Below are 13,768 nucleotides of genomic sequence, written 5' to 3' on the forward strand. Positions count from 1 at the left end.
TTCTTTTTTCAGGGTACTGAAAGCGAGAGGGAGGAAAATAAAAACACTTCCAATTCTCATTTTACTGGAAGAGTGGAAGCAGGAGAGTCCTCTTCAAGTACATTGGATTCATCCTTTTTGCTGGCCAAAATGAGAGAAAGAAATCATCTGCCCCACAGAACAGATGGCCAAACTGACAGTAGGGTTCAGCAGGCGGTAGCTGCTCTCCCTGTAGCAAGAGAGCATGAAGAGTTGCTCATGGATGTACAAAACTTCATAGCTTTCCGGGTTCGTGTGCCAGGTCAAGCTAGCACGCAGGAAATATTGCAGGAATATGAATCAAAACTGAGTGTAGAACAGTCTTGTGTCTTTCGAGAACTTCTGAGAAACATCTGCAGTTTTCATAGGCATTCAAGTGGAGAAGGAATCTGGAAACTAAAACCAGAGTTCTCCTGACACCTCCTTTGAGTTATATAGTTCCTATCCAGCATTGCCAAATCCTATGTTTTTATAATTCCCTTTTAAGAGTGATATTTAATTTATTCTTATTTGTAAACTATTTAATGTAAACAGTACTATTAATATTATTACATAGCAATAATACTGAGTGACTTGTTTCTTGTTTAAAATGAGGGAAATGCAGATTCAGAATGCATTTTTCTTAACTTTTTGTACAACCAAGCCACAAAATAGAGGAGAAAAAACCACATCGGTTTTAAAGAAGTGGGGATGTGTAAAGTCTTAATTGGGAATCAAATGGTTAATCATTGTACTTAATGGCATTTGTGAGAGAATTCAAAAGCATATACCTGTTATTCCGGATCAATGCAAAGGGATCTTGTAGCATCCTTGAGACTAATTGGGAGAAAGAAGTAGGTAGCTTTTGTAGACTTAGGTCTGCTTCATCAGATGCATGAGGTAAGTGCTTAGGAACAGACCTTTATGAGTAAGCAGTATGTGTGAATAGCAATAGAAATGCAAGACTTGTTGGTATGGTGATAAGATGACTAGGGTAGTTTTAATTATTTAATTAATAAAGGCAACAGAACCAACAGGATGTAAACCTCTGTCCAGTTCCCTGGATAGATCATCCACCAAGGTGACCAAAGTTATTTCTGAAGCTAGACTAAAATGGATCTATATCAGTGGTTCTCAACCTGTGGGTCCCCAGGGGTTTTGGCCTACAACTCCCAGATATTTCAGCCAGTTTACCAGCTGTTAGGATTTCTGGGAGTTGAGGGCCAAAACATCTGGGGGCTCACAAGTTGAGAACCACTGATCTAGATGATATCATCCAGAATCCTCTAGAGTTGAGAAGCCACCACATACTTAGTACCTTGCCCAAAATGGAATGTTGGAGATTATGTTTAACCAATGTAGTAGGTTCCAGGGAATTTTTTTTTTCAGAAGACGTCTTGCCGTAGCCTCTTTCAGGTGTGGTCTAGTACACGTGTGGGAACTTGCTGCACAAATTAACATTCTTCTTCATGGTCTCTGTGGATCACAGAACTGGGTATTCTACACCTGCACAGAGCCTCTTTGGTACTTTCTAGAATCACTATGCAGAAAAAGTTTTGGCAGTAACTCCGCCCACCTTCCTGAGTAGGTGCCAAAACCTCTCATTTCCTTTCATGTGTTGCAGCCAAAATCAGAAACCTCTGCTCATTACATTAGAACACTATCCAAACCACGAACTTTATGTTAGTTTCACCTCCCTTAGAAGAGAAATTGAAGGCCTTTCAATGAGCCAGATTTTTTAATGAATTTATGGACTTGAAGCTCAAACACAACCAGAATGTTAATATGGAGATATGGGTTCAATTCTCAATCCTGCCTGTTGTTTCAAGGTAGTTGACAGAACTCACAACTATTCCAGAGCCAATCCACTCCACCCCCTTCAGAGGTCTAAAGGTTTTCCTTTACTTGTCAACGTAAGTCCTTCAGTTCTCAACTAAAATACCAGCCAAGATCCAAGTCTGTTGACTCATGGTGTCAACAGCATTGACTCTAGATGTATCAGGGAAGGTCCCGCATTCACCACTGAATCTTCCCGACTCATGGTGGTGGATTTGTAGTAATATCTGTGTTGGTGCCTTTATGATAAGTTGAGGCATTCATCGCCAGGGCTTGACTGTCAACTAACGTTGGTTGAAAGCTGAGACTACCCATCACATAAACTACTTAGACCCGTCGCAAACTCTGTTCCTGCGGGAGGAAAATTGCTAGCATGTCCCTGACGTCACAAGACTCCGCCTCTCGCCCCGCCCCTTTCTTTGCCCCTTTCTCTTTGCGAGCGTGGTTTTTCCTGTGCTAGGGCAGCATTGCCCGCATTTTCTCTCAGTTGGCAGAATTCAACTGAGAGAAAATGCGGGCAATGCTGTCCTAGCAAAGGAAAAACCACGCTCGCAAAGAGAAAGGGGCGGAGAAAGGGGCGGGGAGAGAGGCGCAGGCTCATGACGTCAGGGACTTGCTAGCAAGGTTTTCTCTCGCAGGAACAGAGTTTGCGACGGGCCTTAGAATTTATCGCAATCTTCAAAGCTCTGAGGTGCTTTGAGATGTTTGTCGCAAATTTGACGGTACAAGTCCACACGGACAACACCACATCCATATTTGGTGTGGTGTTGTTGAGATCATGTACACTCCTAATGCTTACACTTGATCTTTGATACTGGTGTATCCAAAGGAGGGTCTTCCTGGTATTCCACCTGGTCCCAGACTAGAGCCTCAAGTTGGTACCCTTGAAGCTCATGGACAAGCCTTTTGAGCATATACTACATGCCTTTACACTTGCTGTCATGGAAGACTGCCTTTCTGATTGCAGCCACTTCTGTGCATCAGGATGGGGAGATCTGTGTGCTCCATAAGGACTGGCCTTACCTATCATGTAGGTTAGATAGGATTGTTCTCCAACCTGATACTACCTTTCTACCAAAATTGTGTCTTATTTAATGTAAACAGTTGTGAGTTCTGTTTACATTAAATAGTGTTACTTGTATTGTTCACAAATCTGACCTCTCCTTTGGAGATGAGACTCCATTTGCTTCATGTAAAACGTGCATTGTCTTTCTATATCTATAGAACTACTAATGTCTCAAGACTCACATAGGTTATTTCTGGCCTGTGCCAAGGACAAACTTGGACTCCCCAGGGACTGTCCAAGTTGATAGTTCACACTATCAAACTGGTACGACTTTGCTGGGAAGCAGCCTCTGGACCATGTTCGGGCCCATGGGTACAGGGCAGCTGCAACATCTTCTGCCTTTTTGAGAAGTGTGTCACTGGAAGCCATTTGTAAGGCTGCTACATGGTGTACACCATCCACTTTCGTGTCTCACTATTGTTTGAACTCCCTCCCATTGAATGACACTTTTCTTGGTTGGTCAGTTTTTCTATCTTGTGTTTCGTTATTATTAAGTGCTCTTGTCTTATGTGTTGTATCATGTCTATTTATTGTACCTCTATGCCAGCGTTTCTCAACCTGGGGGTCGGGACTCATGGGGGAGTCGCAAGGAGGTGTCATAGAGGTCACCAAAGACCATCAGAGAACACAGTATTTTCTGTTGGTCATAGGGGTGCTGTGTGGGAAGTTTGGCCCAATTCTATCGTTGGTAGAGTTCAGAATGCTCTTTGATTGTAGGAGAACTATAAATCCCAGCAACTTCAACTCCCAAATGTCAAGGTCTATTTCCCCCAAATCCCACCAGTGTTTACATTTGGGTATATTGAATATTCGTGCCAAGTTTGGTCCAGATCCATCATTGTTTGAGTCCACAGTCATCTCTGGACTTCCGGGTTCCTGAGGTTCATTAACATAGTAAGCAAACGCCTTACGGACATCCAGCAAGTAGAGGGTTCTCTCCAAAGGGGAAGATGGGCTTTGGAAGAAGGCTGGTAATACTATTTCGTGCGAGATATGGAGTCAACTGGCTACCTTGGGAAGGAAAGCTATGTCTGTCCTTAGAACCACCTTGTTTTTGGGCATCCTCATATATGGCTCGTCGCACCTTAGAGCACAGAGCTCCCCCCACCCTTCTAAGACAGAAAGGACAGCTCTGTCGATGCCAGTGGCTCCAACAGGGGTTTTGTTAGGGCTGCGAGCACTATCTCTAGGCTCCAAGGTGGGGTGACTGGTGCTGCTGGTGGTTTCATGTTCCTAAAACCTTTCATAAAAAGTGACACTAATGGGTCACTAAAACAAGATGTTATGCCTGCTTTCCTCCGGAACCAAGATAAAGCTGCCAGGTAGCATTTTAGGGAGGACAACGAGAGTCCCAGATTGGCAAGGGGTATCAAAAAATCTAGTATGAGTAAAGTTGGGGCAGCCTGGGGGTCTGCACCCCTCTCTTGGGCAAACTTGGTAAACCGGGACCATTTATAAATATATGACCTTATTGTAGATATTCTTTGGGCAGCTTCCAAAACTAATCTTACAGGCTTGGAGAGAGAGGAATCTAATCTCTTGGTTGGGAAAGATTCTCCATGCGGTTAGCCTCAGGGCATGGACATCTGGGTAGAGGACACGGTTGTTCTGTGCTAACAGAAGGTTTCCCTCTGTTTGAAAGTGGCTTGTATACTTTCCTGGACATCTGCATGACCAGGGAGAACCACGGCTGGCATGGCCACCATGGGGTGATCAAGATTCCCTGGGCTCTGTCCTGATAGAGTTTTGACACTACCCGCAGAAGGAGGGGAAAGGGAGGAAATGCGTAAACCTCGTGATTCCCCCAATGTATCAGGAAAGCATCGCCCAGACAATTGGGAAGTGAGTCCCGGTTTAGATGTGTGCAGAATAGATGGCACTGTTTGTTGTCTGGGGATGCAAACAGGTCTATCATTGGTCTCCCCCATGCCTTAAAGAGAAGGGATGCTATCTCCTTGTTGAGAGTCCACTCGTGATGGGCTAGTGGGGTTCTGCTTAGAAAGTCTGCTGGTGTGTTTTGTTCCCCTGACAAATGGATAGCTATGAGGTGAATGTCTTTTTTCATACACCAATACCATATCCTTAGTGTTAACGATAGGAGCGTGGGAGAGTGAGTTTCCCCTTGCTTGTTGATATAGAACATCACTGTCGTGTTGTCTGTCAGACGTTGGACGGCGTGGTTTGAGAGGACTAATTCAAACACCTTTAGTGCTTTTTCTATGGCCAGCAATTCCAGCTGATTTATATGGAGGGTGGATTCTAGGGCGGACCACGTGCCCTGAGCCGTGAGACCATCCACTTGTGCCCCCCAACCCATAAGCGATGAGTCTGTGGTCATAATTTTGGAGGGGCTGAGCTCATGGAATGGTAGACCAGCACAGACATTGTGGCGCTCTGATCACCAGAGCAGGGACTCTGTAGTTCCCCAGGTAATGATAGGGACATAACTGGGTCTGCATTTTGACGGGTTGAAGACTGATAGGAACCATGACTGTAAAGGCCTCATATGCAGTCTCGCATGCGGAGTTACCGTAGTAGTGGAGGCCATATGCCCTAGAATTACTTGGATTTGCCTGGCCTTTATGGTGTCCTGATGAGCTGCCTGCAGAACTAGCGTTCGTAGGTTCAGAAACTGGTCATTGGGTAGGAAGGCTCTCTGCAACTCCGAGTCCAATATCGCTCCAATGAACTGTATTCTCCGTGTTGGTGTGAGATGAGATTTCTCCTAATTCACTATCAGACCTAAAGACTGGAGAAAACATAATGTTTGGCTGATGTGGTCAGCTAATTCCTCCTTGGACCTAGCCACTATTAACCAGTAATCAATGTAAAAGTATACCGTGACCCCCGCTGTGCGTAGGTAGGCCGCTACCACGGCCATACACTTTGTAAAGACTCTTGGTGCAGTAGATAGACCAAAAGGCAGTACATTGAAATGATATGCCTGGCGACCAACCATAAAGGCAAGGTATCTCCGATGCTCCCTGCAGATTGAAATATGGAAATGAGCATCTTTCAAATCCACAGTGGTGAACCAAGCATTTTTATTCAACAAGGGAAGAATTGTTTTCAATGACACCATTCAAAACTTTTTAGGGTTCATAAAGGAGTTTACGGCCCATAAGTCTAATATGGGGCATTGGCCTCCTCCCCGTTTAGAAATTAAGAAGTACTTCGAGTAGAAACAGAGCCCTTGGTCTGTTAATGTTATCGGGGATATCACTCCTTTAGAGAGAAGATTGTTAATTTCCTCTATTAGTAGAGGAGAGGGGGTTGTGATTCTTAAATACCCAATTGGTGGCAGTTGTTCAAACTCAATAAAATATCCACTTTTAAAAATCCTTAAAACCCTCTGGTCACTAGTAATTTTCAACCAAATATTGTAATAGGGGGCCAAACGGGCTCCAAAATATGGAAAAACTGGGGATCTTACTTCCTTATGACTATACTTAGAACAGTAAACAGGCATAACATCAGTAACAGTAGAGGTTAACGGAATACGCGAGAGAGATAGTGTCCCGCTTGGAGAGGGCATTTCTTGATTATGTTTTAGTTTCCCGTCGGTTGTTGGGTTAAAGAGCCAGTCCTCATGCATTGGCAGCTCTTCTGCAAGAGAGCGGCCTTCTTCTGAAAGGGAGGAGGCCCTTAGCCAAGAGTGGTGTCTTGCTGAAGTGGCGATTGCAAACATTTTCCCTGCTGACTGCCAGATGTTTTGCGAAGTCTATTTGAAATTTTGCTTAAGAGGAGAGCTTCTGAGGTGAATGCTCTTGGTAGACGTTCTTCCTCTGGTAAAAGGTCGATATAGGGTGTCATCTTGTTCCAGAGAAAAGTCTGGTAAGCACTCATATACGTTGCATAATGGGCCATCTTTGTGATGAGGCCTATAGCCATATGTGTTTTCTTTCCTATTGTATCTATATATATATATTTTGCCTTCCTTGTCAGCGGGTGTTAACGTTGACTTCTTTGATTTCCGTCCTTGACCCACTTCAGCAATAACTGTATTGGGTTTAAATGATCGAGCTAACCAGTCCGCAACAGAGAGGTCAACTCGATACAAATTGTCAACTCTCCTAGACATAACCGGTGCTGATGCCGGTGACCCTTCCGGCAACTTAGTTTCAGTAAGTAAGGTAAGGGCGGTATTAGCAGGGGATTCCTGTTGATCAGCAGGAAACATTGGGTCATCTACTGTTTCCTGTGGTTTTGGTGCAGGTAAGTCGAGAGCCCTAATCATTCTAGATAGTAGGGCGTGGAATTTTTCAAATTCTTCATTAGGGGAGCCATCATGTTCTGTCTCCTTTGTCTCCTCTGGTGTGATTGGATTCTCATCTGAAGATTCTGATAATTCTATAAGTGTCTGTTGTGGTGCATCTATGCACACCTCTGGCATCAGAAGAGAAGGTCCCTCTAGAGGATTCTCTTTTAAATTCATTCTATGGGCTGGTTCATGCTGTACAGGTTTTTCCCGCAGCTTAGTTGTTTGTGTTCCCATTGTGTTATGAATACTTATACTTGGAGCAGTAGTGGGTGGCCACTGAAAGGGGGCAGGGCCCTCACAAAACACCATCTGCCAGAAACTCCCTTGAGTGGGTATTGGCAGCAGGGGTATTTCTTGCCTGCTCATCCACATCGAGGATGAGCGAGAGAAGCTTCTCCAGCTCCTTCATCTTCTGTATCTCTTCCCTCTTCTGGGAGAGGAGGAGGAGTTGGAGGAGGAGCTGGAAGTGCTCCTCGACATAGAGCAGCCTCGGCGTCGATGCCTTCCCAGTCTCGCGGAGCCTCGAGATGGAGGGCGGACTCGACTGCATCTTGGAGAGGTTTCTACAAACAGCCCAGCTGGAGGAGGCAGTGCCAGGACCAATGCCTCCATGATTGAGTCCTGGCTGTTGTTTGCAGCGCGGGTCAAGGTAGGTGGCGTTGCCAAGGCTTCTGAGGCATTTTTCTCTTTCTCTGCCTGTGTGTCCTCTTGATCCCTAGTATAGGGATCAGTAGGGATTTTGGGGGTCGCCCCCTCACCCACTATTACTGCTTCCTCTGTCAAGGGAGCTTCTTTTGCCACTTGCGCCATTGATTTAGGGTATTGTGGCGCTGTTTCTCACTCTCGCAAGGGGAGCTGCGGCTTGGTTTTTTTCTTCTTTCTTATTCTGATATCAGCGGCTTGTGTACTCGTTGAATGTGCTGCTGGCTGAATTTTCTTATTTATTTTTGTGAGAGGTGCTCCGGCGGTTTCTTATTGTGTTATTTGTGTCGAGGAGAGAAGGGCTTGTTCGTAGAGAGCAGCCTTCAGTCTCAGTTCTCTGTTCTTTTTTGGTTTGTGGCATGAACGCCTTGCAGATGGCGCACGCTTGGGAAAGGTGTCCTCCTAGGCATAGTAGACAATTAAGGTGTGCATCATTATCTGGAATTTATTTGGGCACGATACACACTTTTTGAAGGAAGTAGTAGACATTTTCCTTCATGTTTAATATTAGTTTTTAGATTATTTGTGAAGTCTCTGTTTCTGTTGCTGCTTTTAGCAGCGGATTAGAAGAACTGGGTAGTAGCCCCGCTATTGGGCTATTTATACTGACGGGGAGAATTGGCAAGGCTACCCTAACAGTCAAAAATAGTCTCGAGAATGTCCATTGCTGCCTGCGCGAGCGCAGGAATATAACAAATGTGCGAATTCACAGGTGACCACTTGGGAAACTACCATTACAGGTAAGCAACCCATATATGTAGGTGAACTCCAAAACTCAAAGTCAATGCCCACCAAACCTTTCCAGTATTTTCTCTTGGTCATTTGAGTTCTGTGTGCGATGTTTGGTTCAATTCCATCGTAGGTGGAGTTCAAAATGCTCTTTAATTGTAGGTGAACTATAAATCCCAGCAACTACAACTTCCAAATGAAAAATCAATCTCCCCCAACCCAACTAGTATTCAGATTTGGGTGTATCAGGTATTTGTGCCAAATTTGATCCAGTGAATTAAAATACACCTTGTATGTCAGATATTTACATGACAATCGTAACGGTAGCAAAAATCCTGTTATGAAGTAGCAACGAAAATAATTTTATGGTTGTGGATCACCACAACATGAGGAACTGTATTAAGGGGTCGCAGCATTAGGAAGGTTGAGAACTACTGCTCTATGCAATGCAATGTTCACTAGGCAGATGTTCACATTTGCAACTAATCTCATGTCCTGACTATACTATTGATCTGTTTTATTTCATTGGATGTATAGTCATGCTTCTACTTGCATGTATGCTTTTGTGATGCACTCTACTTGGCAGTGTGCTGATATACTGTGCACATTTTACTGCAATAAGCAAAGGAAACAGGCCACCGTTTCAAAGCTTTATTGTTCATACATTATTCTTATTGAATAAATCCTTTATTTTTTTTTCATCCATGGCATTAGTCTGCTGTGTGTCATAACTCCCGCCTCCAATAACTTGTGCTTGCTAGTCACCCACTTGCGTGATTCAGAGAGACCGTGAAAAAGAAGAATAGGTTGCTTACTGTAACTGTATTTCCTTGAGTGGTCACCTGTGAATTCACACAACCCCATCCATCCACCTCACAGCGGGGTCATGTTACCTCTGGTCTCATTGGCTGTAGCTGCAACCTTGGGACTGAGGGGTGTTTGGAGTCTTTATTACACTCAACATGGTGGGTGGGATTACCGCCAAAACTTTTTCTGCCTAGTGGTTCTAGAAGGCTCCAAAGAGGCAGAAAGTCCAATTGGTTGAATACACATATGGCCATTCAAAGAAAAACATTTACAGGTAAGCAACCTATCTGTATCTATTATTATACCTATCAAACCTGTGTCAAGTGAATTTAAATGATTTTGTCTTTAAAATGGTAAAATTAAAATACACTGATAATTTATATACCAACATGTCTATTCATACTATCAAATGGCCATACCCAGTAAAGGCTTGGTGGAAGAGGTATTTGGCTTTAGAACAGGTATCCTCAAACTGCAGCTCCCCAGTTGTTTGGGCCTCCAGCTTGCAGAATTACTGACCATTGAACAAACTGGCTAGGGTTTCTGGGGGTTGTAGGCCAAAACAGCTGGAGGACTGTAGTTTGAGGATGCCTGCTTTAGACTGTTGATTTGTCGGGGACCAGGTAATCCTCCATAGCTTTTATATGCTTCTTTGGCTCTTTGTACTCCGGGCATTTCTCAACTCAGGGATTAATCAGCATTATGTGGTTCCTACTTTTGTTATGGTTCCAACTCATTTTTACATTTTTGTAATGACCTAAAATCTCTTAAATTCATTTGTTTTGGCTCCATGAAACACTTAGTTTCATTTAGTTCTACTATGTTCTTGGTTATGTCAGAACAAATCCCAATTAATAGATTTGGCTGTGCTATTCCACACCCATTTAGTTCTCAAAATGTAATTAAAGAAGAGACTTTCAGAAAGATGGGGGCCAGTTACTTGCACTTCTGAAGGTCTCACTTGTTCAAGTACCTCTGGCTCTTGATGTGCTGTGGGAGTTAGAATAGGCTATGCCTCCAATTCTCCCAACAAGGGTGGGAGGAAAAAGAGAGCCCCCTCCCCCCGTGATCCTCCTTCTTGATCCTTGGGCTGTTCTCTCGGCATAAGGACAGGGTGTCTTGCCCCTTCCTTATGCCGGCAGGAGGGCGAGACAAGCACCAGCTGACTGCACTCCAGAGTGAAGAAATGCAGGTTTCTTTCTCAGACCCAGCATTAGTGTTCCTTTTGATCCTGTTGACATTCTAAACCTTACCAGCCTTTTTTCAGCCAACTCATATTCAAGTCCAGTGTCAGTCTTTCTCATCCACCTTGGGCTCTGGGAACAATACCCTTCCAGCCCCAGTGCCAATGTCAACAAAACAGGTCATCCAGTTACTATGTTGTCAAATCAAACACCACTGAGAGTTATCATGATTCGTTTTTTGATATCACTGTCATCAACACTGAAGCCAACACCACCTCCCACACCTACATTCTACTCCTCTTCCAGGAGCATCTTAATGCTTTCTTCCCAGTTTTGGCCTCCATAACCTCAGGTATGTGGGTGCTCAACATTGTGAACAGTTCACTTCCACTGGTATTTTGCTCACATACCAAAATTGCCAGTGATTCTTCAGGAAATAGAGGTCCTCCTGAGCAAGGGTGCTATCGAGAAAGTATCAGAAGAGGAATATCAATTAACCTTCTTCTTTTGGTGCTTCACTGTTTCCCCAAAATATGAGATCTTTGTCCCATCCTCGACCTCTGCAGACTCAACAACTTCATCCTTCCCACATACATCCATATGGTCACTGCGTTGTCTAACCTTAAAGGATGCATATTTTCATATCACACTGGCACATCATCTCTTTCTGAGTTGGAAATTAGGCATATTGCTTCATCATCCTTCCCTTTGCCTGACTACGGCCCCCAGAGTCTTCACTAAATGCATGGTAGTAATGGCTGTAGAGCTTCAACTATGTTGAGTCACTCTTTTCCCCTATCTGGATGATTGCTTATTGGTCACTGACCCTCCTAAATTATCTTGAAACCACACTCTCACCTCTACAGTTACTGGTTTCATCATTAAATCCCAGCTGGTTCCCACGAATTGCATCAAATTAATCAGAATGTTCCTTGATTTTGAGAGAACATTCTTTTGGTTGGCCATGGAAGCATGTTGCAGAAATTGCGGCATATCAGCCAGAGACATTTGGGTCCTCTTGTGGCATATGGCATCGATGGTACCCCCTTTGCCCACCTATACATGGTTCATCAATGCCTTCGATCCCTTGATAGACTCACCCTCCCTATGTCTCTCAATATCAAGACTGGTCGCAAACCTTTTCTCCTGGTGGGAATCCCATCAAAACCTCTGTAGAGGGGTTCACTTTCATTTGCTGCAACCAACAAATGAGTAGAGGAAGAGAAATACTGGTAAGAAAGAGGAAAGGAATGCCACTTTGACCAAGATATGCATTAAGTGAGCCCTTCCTCTCCTGTCTCCTCTCATCTTCTGGCTTCACTCAGGCACTAAAAGAGTGAAGACAGTGGCTGGGGAAGAAATTGCCTCAAACAGATAAACATCTTGGGAGAAGGGAGAGAGGAAGAGACATATTTTAACAGGAAGCCCACCAACAGGAGAAAAGCTATTGGTCCCTCAACTGTCATGCGGCACATTAAACAGTAGCCCTGAGGGTCCTTTCCCTAAGGAGCCCTCATGAGGGTAGTCTAAGTTTCTAATGATTTCTAACAAACCAACAAAATTAAATATGGTTTTAGAACCAGGTCAAACAGAAAAAATGACATTGTGTTGTAATCATCTAATTATATTTTGGATTTCTCTTCTGCCATATCTAGTGAATTAGGACTGGCTACAATGTCTAATATTCCATATATATAAAAATACTCAGGATGTGTGTTGTGTTTTTCACAGATAAGCCCAATGCTTTTCAGACCAAATATTTATATGGCCTTCAGGGTCTGTTAAAAGATAAGGGGAAGATAATATACATGCAATAAAAATAGAAATAACTGCATGGAGACCATACATATGCAATAAAAGATGGGAGGAGATAATACATATATAATGAAGTTATCAAAATTCTTTTTTAAATCCCTGCAAGTTAATTTTATTTGTTAATTGTTTCACAAGTATTCCTTTATGTATATAGTGTTCTATCCTGTTCGGTGTAATGTTTCTTAGCTGATATATTTTATATATAATTTGATAGACTGCAAACATGTATATATTGTATGACCCCTATATCCACATTACTAATTAATCTGGTTTCACTTATCTATGGTTTCACTTACTCTGTTTTTCACTTAGTCATTTGTTCTATGGAAAAAGATAGAATTCCATATTATCTGTGGCAAGCGTGGGATCATGTCTCCCATGAATAGAGAAATCATCATGTATATGTTTATGTAGTTTTTCAGTCTGTTCTTTGTATATAATTGTATATGTTTACAGTTTCTTTTCAAAAACTTATTATTTAATAGGTTTTTAAACTTTTATATTAAGTCTTTTAGTTACATAGTTTTAATTTGTTGTAAGCTGCCTTAAATCCTGTGCTGGGTGAAACCCAACAAATAAAAAAAATGGACAATAGACGAATGAATGAATAAACCACTGTCATTCTATTCCCCAATAAAAACATTATTATTTGCAAAACTGGTTTTATACAAATCTACGTATGTTGTTTTGAATTGTCTTAAAATATTTTAATTTTTTTCATCTTTCTTTTTAAAACTTGTTACATTGTTTAGCATCTTTTAAGCTTTTTAAAAGGATCTTTACGGTTTATATTTCTTGTGAATTGATCATGCTGATTTTATGGTATATCATCCTAAGCTCTTTTGATGGAATTTAAATATAAATATTTGATCAAATTTCAAAATACAACAAATAAATGAAAATTCCATTTAATGGAGGCATTTTCTCTTCAAATCACAACATTAACAAGAACGTATGGGGGCTACTAGTAATTTTTTGTGCTAGAACGCGTCTTTTTGATAAATTACTTAGATATGTGCTTTTGTTTTTAAAGCTGAGCTACTCTATCTGGCAGATCAACAGATTAAGAGAGCAAAACATTTTGCCAATGTGGAACTAATGCAGTGGCAAAAGGAATTCCCGCAGCTGGTTTTGTTTCCTGCTTTACAGTTAGAGACTAAACCATAGGCAAAACATGTTATTTGATGAAGTAGGTATATTTAACAAGAGATGATAAGTACAGGAAAAGACAGCTAAAAGTGAGCTTATGTCTTGGGGCACACCTCTCTAGTCCCAGAAAAACATTTGGGAATGTTGTTGAAGGCTTTCAGAGCCAGAATCACTGGATTGCCGTGAATTTTCTGGGCTGTATGGCCATTCTCTCCCGACATT

At 42.5% G+C, this 13,768-nt stretch overlaps 1 protein-coding gene across 1 annotated transcript in view; it reads left to right on the forward strand.

The window, feature by feature from the left end:
* Nucleotides 1-1,031, forward strand: part of ERCC6 (ERCC excision repair 6, chromatin remodeling factor) — a 47,882-nt gene extending 46,851 nt beyond the window's left edge. The window contains exon 21 of the mRNA XM_060769324.2: nucleotides 13-1,031. Coding sequence (XP_060625307.2) covers nucleotides 13-435 — 423 coding nt within the window. The 3' untranslated portion in view covers nucleotides 436-1,031. The remainder of the gene's footprint in view (nucleotides 1-12) is intronic.
* The last annotated feature ends 12,737 nt before the right edge of the window (nucleotides 1,032-13,768 follow it).

The sequence above is a fragment of the Anolis sagrei genome, chromosome 3, assembly GCF_037176765.1.
Source record: "Anolis sagrei isolate rAnoSag1 chromosome 3, rAnoSag1.mat, whole genome shotgun sequence".
Classification (NCBI taxonomy): Eukaryota; Metazoa; Chordata; class Lepidosauria; order Squamata; family Dactyloidae; genus Anolis; species Anolis sagrei.